At 41.6% G+C, this 11,422-nt stretch overlaps 1 protein-coding gene across 3 annotated transcripts; it reads right to left on the reverse strand.

Moving 5' to 3' along the window:
- Positions 1-1,812: 1,812 nt before the first annotated feature.
- LOC106584345 (tetratricopeptide repeat protein 14) lies at positions 1,813-6,715 on the reverse strand. Of its 3 annotated transcripts, none has more exons than XM_014169549.3 (13): positions 6,585-6,715; positions 6,181-6,366; positions 5,921-6,045; positions 5,644-5,843; positions 5,464-5,548; positions 5,231-5,360; positions 4,981-5,136; positions 4,796-4,867; positions 4,539-4,658; positions 4,235-4,357; positions 4,011-4,128; positions 3,370-3,476; positions 1,813-3,184 (listed from the first exon to the last, which is right to left on the reverse strand). In XM_014169549.3, exons 2-13 carry the CDS (start codon positions 6,312-6,314, stop codon positions 2,317-2,319), a joined length of 2,238 nt encoding a protein of 745 aa, XP_014025024.1. In that variant the 5' UTR covers positions 6,315-6,366; positions 6,585-6,715; the 3' UTR covers positions 1,813-2,316. The 3 variants fall into 3 exon arrangements, 2 of the variants coding, with proteins under 2 accessions (XP_014025024.1, XP_014025022.1); XM_014169547.3 differs by having other exon boundaries at positions 3,343-3,476; XR_001323728.3 differs by lacking the exon at positions 1,813-3,184 and having other exon boundaries at positions 3,343-3,476; positions 3,710-4,128.
- Positions 6,716-11,422: the final 4,707 nt, after the last annotated feature.

Consider the following 11,422-nt stretch of genomic DNA (forward strand, 5'->3'; position numbering starts at 1 on the left):
AAACTCATTAGTCCAAAAACCTTTGCTAGTTGTTGTCAGTTGACGCAAGACCGTTGCTCCTCTGCTGTGCAGATCAGTACACGTTTGGAGAGTGGTGGGGGCAATACATTACCACCATGGACTGTGGCCCTACATTACCAGAGAGCCAGTGAATGTGTTCACGCTGACGTGATGCAATGAAAAGGCCTTTGTGAGTTTGAGGGAGATGAACCAGGCAGAGTTCCCTGCCATGCATGCAAATCTCCAGCATCTAAAGTGCCCCTAGAGAGACATGCTTTTGCCTTGGAACACTAGGTGAAATTTCATTTTAATTTGAACATAGCCCGATGATTGGTACAATATGATTTCTACCCCTATCTCTTTGTTAAATAGGCAATATTATTATTGTGAGACAACGTAGGGAGGATGTGCTTTTGAAGTGTACATACAAGGTTACTGTTGACTATCACTTATTGTAGGCCAATTCCAGTCTTTTTTTCATTTTTCACTCCTTGGTCTTTTGCCCCTAATTGGGCAAAATATCTGAATTGTGCTGCCTGTGTAAATGCACAGGCAGCCCAAGCATTTACACCTCACAGGCAGTGTAAATGCAGCCTATGAAACCCCGTGTTTTCAAAGAAAGGTGAATTAATGAAGTGGTTAAAACATTTATTGCGTTCTCTGATTGATTGATATGGCGATCTGTACATTTTTGTCATAACTAGAAGACACTTCTCATAAAATAATAATTTAATACATTTTTACTATTAGGGTGAATGTGAAGTTAAGCTTGATGTAATTTAACTGTGGAGGAAAAATGCCAATATATATTTTTTTACCATCATTATAATTGGCCATACAGTACTTAAAAAAACCTGTATGCAGAGCTAGTGTTGTACTGCCCTCCAGTGGAAAGTCTCAAAAATGCATGTTTTCAGTTGAGGTCGGCACCGGGATATATTACATCTGTATTTCATACAATCATCAGGTAAAAATATGAATGTAGTTATGTGAGAAAATAGATGTGGGGAACAGGACCCTTCATACATGTAATATGTTATTCTGATCAAAGGAGTGCACTCTATTGGAATAAAAGATTAGTCCACCCAGCAGATTGAAAATAAATAAATACACACCTCAGAGTAAACAGTGGATAACATGATTAGTGTTAAAGGGACCAGTTTATTAAAACATATGGCATTTAAGAGTGACATATTTGACAGACTAAATAGCTGTGCCTGTGAATTAGTGAGTAATCCCTTGTAACAAGATGAACTAAAAACATTTAACTGATGTGCAGTATGATGATGGAGTAAGACGTTTAAATTAAGCTGTAAATAAGCCACTTTGGCTGTTTGCATTAAAGTTGTGCTCTTTGCAAGGATGCTGTGTCTAGTTATTAAATCATGCAATTTAACATAAAATAGCTCACCAAGCAGCAATTGGACATAAAATAAATGTCTTAATACTGAAGTGAGACCAGAATTGTAACAGTAAGAGATCCAGACAAGGCTAACACAACAGTATTTGAGAACTTCTGATACTAAGTTGGACAATTAATTTTTTTTACCTTTAAATAAACTAGGCAAGTCAGTTAAGAACAAATTCTTACAATGACTGCCTTCCCCGGCCAAACCTAAACCAAATGTGCGCCTCCCTATGGGACTCCCAATCACGGCCGGATGTGATACAGCCTGGATTTGAACCAGGGACTGTAGTGACGACTCTTGCACTGAGTGAGATGCAGTGCCTTAGGGCTCGCGAGTGGCGCAGCGGTCTAACACAAAATAACCACGTTGATGCTTCAACCAAACAACAAATCAAGCTTAGACATTTTGGGCAAAGCTCATAGGCCATTTATTGAAAAAGATTCACACATGGAAATGTGTTATCAGTCATTAAATGACATCTTCCAATCTACTACCAGCAAATAGAAAAGAATGGCACATTTCTTTCTCAATAGATCTGATTTGTGAGTTTCCTGATGGTACTTGGTAATACAGAGTTCATTGTACTAAGAGGAAAATACACAATTATTCAATCAAAGGAAATACATTTTCCCAGCTATAAGCCAAAAGAAGACATCTTAACTGGTCTTTCATTTGCTTTCTGGCACATAAAAAAAACATCCTTTCACAGAAAATGTAATCTCATAATATTAAGGCAGTGTATTGATCACAGAAATAACAATAAACATTTCAGAGGAAAATGTTTGATATCACCAACACTAAATTCTAAATTATGACAGCTTGGTCACTACAACTTTGTCCAACATTAGAATAGCATTAGTTTATCGTTTTTACGACATAAGGTAAAAGCATCTCGGAAAAGCTGAAATCACTTTTTCGGCTTGACACTTTTCTCCTTCTCAAACTGGGCTATCTGGCTGAAGAGATCTAGGAGATTAGTTGGCAGCTCTTTTTTCTGACTTCCTCCTGCGGACGATCCCTTACCATTCCGAGTGGCGTCAGTGGAAGACCTGTAATCTCCTCCATCAGACCTTCGGGTGCCCCTCTCCTGCTCTTTCTTATCGCCTCGCTCTGTGCTACCATACTTCCCACTATCTGATCGCCTGTAAGTGGATATGTGGGACTGTGATGGGAGGTCATTGGTGTACTGGTCAGATTTGCGGGAATGCTCTGAGCCGGCAGATGAGGAGGACATTCTTCTGTGTTTGACTTTCTCCAATGAGCTGGGAACGTCTTGTGGGCCACTTTGATCCTCCTGGCCCTGGCTCTTCCTCTGGCCCCTGGAGCCTTCCCTCTCCTTCACGTCTCCATCACGGACACCTTTTCCCTTGCTGCCCTCAGCTCGCTGAGGAGAGGCGTCAAAAGGGTCATCTTCAAACCTGCTGTTGTCCGGAGCGTCGGACACTGATGATAAAGAGCGGTACGAGTGGCTCCTGCCCTTGCTGGGAGGCTGACTGCCTTCTTCAGTCCTCTCTGGCCCCTCAAACGGCCTAACCACGCTAGATTTCTGATCCAGGAAGGAGGCGGAGGTGTTGGGCGGGGCAGGGTACCACTCCTCCTCGTCATCAGCCACACTCCTGTTGTCCCTGGATGAAACCGGCTGTTGTTTCTTCCCTCGAGATGACCGTCTGTGTTTGCGCTTCTTTTTTTTTGACTTCCTGCGACCCGAGGAGGATCGGTCGGAAGAAGAGGAGGAAGACGATGAAGAGGAGGATCTCTTCTGTTTCCTTTTCATTCTAGAGGGAGTTATAGCAGAAACTATGTAGCTACATATGAAATAGGTGATATTTGTGATCAACTTAAATGATGAATGATAATATTTTGCCAAATTAAAATTACGTGTATGTATTTTGTTTTACAAGACAACCGATGAGCTGACAGTTTACCAGGTTACCTTTCTGATGGATTGGTATGGATGTACCTTTTTTCTTCTTTTAAGATCTTACGCAATTTTTCTGCACTTGTCTCCACATTCTTAGCTTTTTCCGCTTCCTTTGCAGCTGCCTCTTCTCTCAGTTTGAGGGATTTCTTTAAAGCAGTCATTTTCACAGTAAAATTTTACCCGTTTTCAAGAGATGAAAAATTATAAAGGGAGGAAACCAGCAATGTGAAAAACATTCCATCAATTAATTTGAATGGATAAGGCAATGGGGAAAATGGCATATACACAGACGTTTACCATAGCATGATCCAGAAATCACAATTACAAGCAGAGAACCAATGTTAATTTTTCCAGGTGGACAAAAAGGGTTTACATTTACCGCATTGAGACCAGGTCCAGCGTACCAACCATTTTCATTCCAGTTGTAAGGTTGTTTGTTCCCCCAATAGACAAGCGACAATCAAGGCAGTCGGGTAGAGTCAAAGGGCAGGATCCCAGATCAGACAAGCACACAACAAAACACTTAATCAGTATTACAAGGTTCCCTGTGTGTTACTCAAAGCACGCTAACGACACAGAACTTTTCACTGGCCCTTTTCCCAAAATGTTCATAGTTCACAATGTTCAATGATCAGTCATATGAGGAATAGTTGGCATTGCCATGGAATGTTCCAGCTCACCTGGATAAGCAGCTCTATTTTTTTCAATGCTTCCTTGGCGTCCTGGAAGGAGTCGTCTAAGGCCAGGGCTTTTCTATAGAGACCTTCAGCTGTGACTAGCTTTTCTTCCTCCTCCAGTCTAACAGAATGAAAAAACGTTTTTTTTTCAGTGGAAGGGTTGTCGCTTATAAATCACTTCAGTGCACAGAAGATAATAAAGGTAGTGGATAAACATTCCTACTTACTGGCCACCTCGCTCGACCAGGGTCTGGCATAGGTATTTCTTTGCATTTCTGTGGGTTGGGCAGCTTTCCAATGCCAGCTCAAAGTCAGTTATTGCCTTCAGCAAACTCCCTTTGTTAGCATACCTGGGAAATCAAATGGCAAGTTTATATTAGCTGTAGGACCACAACTACATTTTATACAATTAAACATCACGTTTCAAAAACCTGTGGTCAACAGAGAACTAGCAGAGTGTATGCTAGGAGTGCTGACTATTAGATTGTTAATGATCGACCACATTATCAATAAAATAAGATGGCTACTCACAGTGCACCACGTGCCACAAGGGCTTCCACATTGTTAGTGTCGATCTCTAAGGCCTTGTTATATTCATTCATTGCTTCGACATGGCGGCCAGATTTGAAGTGGTCCACACCAACCCTTACACTGTAGCGCAGACATATTGACAAAGAAAGAAAGATCAGGACCAGTTCATTCATTCTGTAAACATTCGGCTAGCAGAGATTTAGTGACATGCTGCTGCAAATGTCAAAATGCAAAAAAAGTTAAAATGTCAGGCATACCATTTAAGAGCCCAGGATGCAGACTGCTTCTTTCGGATAGTTGTGGCAAAGTCCTCCTCAAGGAAATGTTTGCTGTAAAGGAGTCCCAAAATAGAGTCAAGTGCTGATAAAAGGGGGCTACAGACATCAATTTATGGAAAGTATGTCTTCTGAAGAATAGCAAAACAACAAGTTTGTCTTCTCACCTCTGTAGCCCTCTCATGAGTGAGGGAGGCTGTGTGTCACTGACCCCAATCTTCCCCAGGAGATATTCCACATTAGATGGATTGGAGTAGCCAAGAGAACCCTCTAAAACCCTCTCATAGGTTTCAGTGTTGTCGTTTGCAACCCTCACACTGCGACTGGGTAAAACAATGAAAACAATACAATGAGCAAAGATGTAGCCTAAGTTCTAGCATAACTATTTTTCTACCAACTAGAATACATCCGTCTTACCTGTATTGAAGTGGCAGATCATCTCTACTAAAAACTCCAAGCTTTAGGTTCATCAGATTTGGGCCGAGGGAGGAGGGCTGAAGTGAAATGGTTATCTTCTCATGGTATCGGTCAATGTCCTTCACTCCAGCTAGAGAACAGCACATGGTACAGTTTGTTGACTTATGTTCACAATGCAGTTTTGTGATAAGTTGTTTAAATGTACAACACAAAGTTAGCTAGTGTGCATTCACCTCTTATCAAATCATTAAGCTGATAGTATGATAACGGATCATCATGATTGCCATTGGAAGGTACATCTCTAAGGGGACACAGGGCCTGACGAGAGAAAGAAAGCAGAGAAAGAGGCTACCACTTACTCCTATTTCTTCAATAGGGCACACTGACCACCAGGCCGAAGCCACAAACCCTACCGTGAGCTCCAGATCCTCTATGTCTCGCTCTAGTCCACCTCCCATGCAGATCAAAGTTACAAAGAAGCCAAAGTCCCTGATGGAGTTGATCCTGCCTATCACAATGTCCCCTCGCTCAATGTCCCTGTACAAGAGATTCCTCCGTTCCTCAAACGACACCTCCATGAACTGCTCCAGAGGGGGCATGATGGCGTAGGGCTCTAGGAAAAGGATACAGTCGTTAGTCCACACTCAAGACAATATGTTGGTTTACCTCTAAATTTCACAGTAACGTTACCTTCTCCTTCCTCCTCTAACACATCCTCCATAAGTGCACTAGACTTCCATGATGGCGCAAACAGGATGTCAGCTTTTCTAGCAATGAACTGCTCCACTAAGGCATTGTCCTCCCCTCCATATTTCCTGTAGATGATAGTTTTAACATTATCAGTACACCTGTCTGGAAATTTGCAGTTGACAGTGTTGAGCTCAATTAGCCTACATTTGGATTCAAATAAATGTGGATTCAATACTGTCTGTGTTGTCCATTTAAATGACCTTTGATAGCTGGCTTTGGACAAGTCAGGTTCAATAGCCTTGAAATCTGGATTTTCACTTTGTTCACATTTGAGATGGGTAAACAGGCTTTGTCCATGGTGAGACAAAGTTTGCCTCAGTAAATCTCTATCCATTTTCAGTTTTTGGCATCAGAATTCAGCCTGGTTAGCTAGTATGCACATCATCCTGTAACAGAAGAATAATATGTTAGCATAATAGCTAACTAGTAGCTAGCGAAGAAGAATCACAAATATATTTTAATGCAGCGCGGCCAACCAGCCCAACTCACGTCATGAGAGCAACATTGTTAGCTGGCTAACCAGCTGTAAATATATGGCTCTGGCGCTAGCTAGCTAACGTTAGTTGTTGCTGCTGCCCTGTACTGCGGACAAAAAGCAACTTACCGTGCAGTTACAGATGTATACAAAACATTTACGCGAATTATTGACATAGCTAGCAGCTAGCTATCTGACAGAAGAATTTGTGGAAGCGTTCTAACTCTCGAGCGTCCGGAACTTCAATCTTATGTGTTACAGTTATTTGGTCCCAAAAGAAACAAAACCCTACTAGGAACCCTTTTGAGTTCATAGGGTTGCCATAGACATATTTTGTAAATACAATTTTGTTGATAGTTCTGGATTTCTCCTGTCCTTCCAGTCTAACAAAACATTCAGGAGACAGTTGCATCGTCTTGATGAGAGCCTCTTTTATCCATAGCAAAATGTTCTATAAATAGTTTTGGTTGGGTTTTCCTGTATGTAACACAACAGGTAACGAAGAATATCTACACTGGTTGCCTAAACTGAGTATATAGAGCCCCACAGTGGAGGTGTCAGAATACCCATAAAACCCACCTATAAAATCAGGGTAATGGTTCCAATCGTTTTTCCACCATTCATTATTCCCATAGGGGAATTTAGAAACACTTAGAAAAAAAGGGCTTACCCTGGCGTGACATTTTATTAACCATGTAAATCTCTCTCGGACAAGGCGACTCTTATCAATATATTGGGCTCTATTTACTCTCGGATTCGAAAATACTAATCAGCATCAAAGTTGACATCATGGAAAATTACACATCCCTGCACGTCATCTCTAGCTGACACCTTTGCTAACAGGTATTGTGTCAATTTAAAACTTGCACAAGACAGTTCACAGAATTTTCCATGTAAAGACGTTTTGCCAATTTAATCCAGAGATTCTTACCTTTGCCTCGATTCGGCAGTCTTGTCCAGATCATCGTGACATTTGTTGTTCTTTATGATAGCCACATTAGCAGCTAAATACAGGCGAATATATTGATAAAAGTCAACTTGTCCTAGAGAGATTTACAGAGTTAATAAAATGTCACGCCAGGGTAAGCCTACATGAAACACAGACCTTATTTTAAGTGTTTTTTAAATCCCCTATGGGGAAAAATGAATGGTGGAAAAATGATTGGAACCATTTCCCTGTTTGACCGATAGGTTTTAAGGGTATTATGACTCATACTGTGGTACTCTGTACTGTACGCTATGAATGTTTGTTTAATGGAGTTTATTATTGATGGCCATAATTAGGCCTACATTATACAGTGCCTTAGGAAATGTTGTTACGTTACAGCCTTATTATAAAATGGATTACATTTATTTTTTCCTCATCAATCTACACACAATACTCCATAATGACAAAGCAAAAACAGGTTTTTAGAATTTTTTGCTAATTTATAAAAAATATAAAAACTGATATTACATTTACATAAGTATTCAGACCCTTCACCAACTACAAAAACATATTTCGTAACCATTGCAAAGTCATTGGTAACCATGGCAACATCATCTGCAACCACAGAAATATCAACTGCCATCACGGAAACATCATCACCAGCTACGGAAACCCCATTGGTAACCATGGCAACATTGTCTCCAATCGTGGTAACACGATCACCAACCACAGAAACATCATCGCCCACCATGACATATTCACCAACTACTGAAACATCATCAGTAATCATTGCAACGTAATCGGTAACCATGGCAGCAGCATCATCAGTAACCATTGCAAAGTCATCATCATTCACGGCAACATCATCACCAACTACGGAAACATTATCGGTAACCATGGCAACATCATATGCAACCGTGGCAACAGCATCACCAACCACAGCAATATCATCGCCCACCATGGCAACATCATCACCAACTATGGAAACATCATCGGTAACCATGGCAACATCATCGGTAACCATGACGACATCACCAACCGCAGAAACTTCATTGCCCATCACGGCAACATCACCACCAACTACGGAAACATCATCGGTAACTATGGTAACATTGTCAACTACCGCAGCAACATTCCCAACCAGGGCAACATCCTCACCCACCACGGCATCATCATCACCAACTATGCAAACATCATCAGTAACCATGGCAAAGTCATCATTATTTATGGAAACATCATCAGCAACCACGGAAACATCATCGGTAACCATGGAAACACCATCTCCAAATCACTTGTCATCCTCAACCACAGCAAAATCAATCCAAACCATAACATCATCATCGCCAACCCAAATCCCCCAACAACAAAAAAACTCCAGCCTCAACAACCACTGCTCCAACATATCCAGTTCTAATACACACTGCTCCGTATCAAGGTAGGTAATCATATTATTTAAACTGAACATGCAACAATTTAAAAGATTTTACTTAGCTACGGTTCATATAAGGAAATCAGTCAATTGAAGTAAATTCATTATAAAGTCTTTATCTATGGATTTCACGACTGGCAATACAAATATGCATCTGTTGGTCACAGATACCTTTAAAAAAAGGGTAGGGGTGTGGATCAGATCCTTGCGACATGGGGCTGTGCATTATCGGGCTGAAACATGAGGTGATGGCGGCTGATGAATGGCACGACAATGGGCCTCAGGATCTCATCACGGTATCTCTCTGTATTGAAATTGCCATCAATAAAATGCAATTGTGTTTGTTGTCTGTAGCTTATGCCTGCCTTATGCTCTGTTCACAATGTTGACATCAGAAAACCGCTCACAAACACAACGCCATACATGTTGTCTGCCATCGGCCTGGTACAGTTGAAACGGATTAATCTGTGAAGAACACACTTCTCCAATGTGCCAGTGGCCATCAAAGGTGACCATGTGCCCAAAGAAGTCGGTTGCTATGCCGAACTGCAGTTGAGTCAAGACCCTGGTGAGGACGACGAGCACGCAGATGAGCTTCCCTGGGGCTGTTTCTGACAGTTTGTGCAGAAATTATTTGGTTATGCAAACCCACAGTTTCATCAGCTGTCTGAGTGGCTGGTCTCAGACGATCCCGCAGGTGAGAAGCCAGATGTGGAGGTCCTGGGCTGGCGTGGTTGCACGTGGTCTGGGGTTGTGTGTACATAATGTTGCTGCTACCATCTCTTATGACCGTAAATAACTTCTGGACATCAGAAAAGCGATTACTCACCGCGGACTGGAAGAAACTTTTTCCTTTAACGAGTCCAACGAGAAGGATATCCTGCTTTCACTGGAACAGGCCCAGATCCATGCCTTTTGCGTCAAGAAAAGACGCCGGAAAAGAGGACGCAGATCTGACATCCTTCTGAAAATCCAGAGGCGAACGAGTAAACTCCCACTGCTTTCCATTCTTCTCGCTAATGTGCAATCATTGGAAAATGAAATTGATGGCCTACAATTAAGATTATTCTACCAACGGGACATTGAAAACTGTAACATCTTATGTTTCACCGAGGCGTGGCTGAACAAAGATACGGACAATATAGAGCTAGTGGGATTTTCCATGCACCGGCAGAACAGAGACGCTACCTCTGGTAAGACGAGGGGTGGGGGTGTGTGTCTTTTTGTCAATAACAGCTGGTGCGTGATGTCTAATATTAAAGAAGTCTCGAGGTATTGCTCGCCTGAGGTAGAGTACCTTATGATAAGCTGTAGACCACATTATCTACCAAGAGAGTTCTCATCTGTATTATTCGTAGCCGTCTATTTACCACCACAAAACAAAGCTGGCTCTAAGATCGCTCTCAACCAACTCTATAAGGCTATAAGCAAAGAAGAAAATGCTCACCCAGAAGCAGCGCTCCTAGTGGCCGGGGACATTAACGCAGGCAAACTTAAATCAGTTTTACCAAATTCTTACCAGCATGTCACACGTGCAACCAGGGGGGGGGGAAAAAATCCTAGATCACCTTTTCTCCACACACAGAGATAAATACAAAGCTCTTCCCCGCCCTCCATTTGGCAAATCTGACCATAATTCTTTCCTTCTGATTCCTGCTTACAAGCAAAAACTAAAGCAGGAAGTACCAGTGACTCGCTCAATACGGAAGTGGTCAGATGACGCAGATGCTACACTACAGGACTGTTTTGCAAGCACAGACTGGAATATGTTCCGGGATTCATCCAATGGCATTGAGGAATACACCACCTCAGTCATCGGCTTCATCAATAAGTGCATCGATAATGTCGTCCCTATAGTGACTGTATGTACATATCCCAACCAGAAGCCATGGATTACAGGCAACATCCGCATCGAGCTAAAGGCTAGAACAGCCGCTTTCAAGGAGCGGGAGACTAATCCGGACGCTTATAAGAAATCCCGCTATGCCCTCAGATGAACCATCAAACAAGCAAAGCGTCAATACAGGATTAAGATTGAATCCTACTATATCGGCTCTGACGCTCGTCGGATGTGGCAGGGCTTGAAAACTATTACAGACTACAAAGGGAAACCCAGACGCAAGCTGCCCAATGTACATGAGGAGCTAACATTAATGATATGCATGTCAATTATTATACATTTTGTATTGTAGATATGTAGTGATGTAAAAATATTATATGATGTACTGTTTTATCTGTTGTTTTATGTGTGATGTAAGTGCCTTAATGTGTTTGGATTCCAGGAAGAGTAGCTGCTGACTTGGCAGCAGCTAACGGGGATCCCTAATAAATACAAATAGAAAATGATCATGCTGTTTAATCAGCTTCTTGATATGCCAAATGTGTCAGAAGGATGGATTATCTTGGCAAAGGAGAAATGCTCACTAACAGGGATGTAAACAAGTTTGTGCACAGAATTTGAGAGAAATAATATTTTTGTGTGTATGGAACATTTGTGGAACCTTTTACTTCAGCTCATTTAAAAAATGTTACAAATATTTCACCTTTATTTAACCAGGTAGGCAAGTTGAGAACAAGTTCTCATTTACAATTGCGACCTGGCCAAGATAA

Source organism: Salmo salar, chromosome 23, assembly GCF_965601325.2.
Source record: "Salmo salar chromosome 23, fSalSal1, whole genome shotgun sequence".
Classification (NCBI taxonomy): Eukaryota; Metazoa; Chordata; class Actinopteri; order Salmoniformes; family Salmonidae; genus Salmo; species Salmo salar.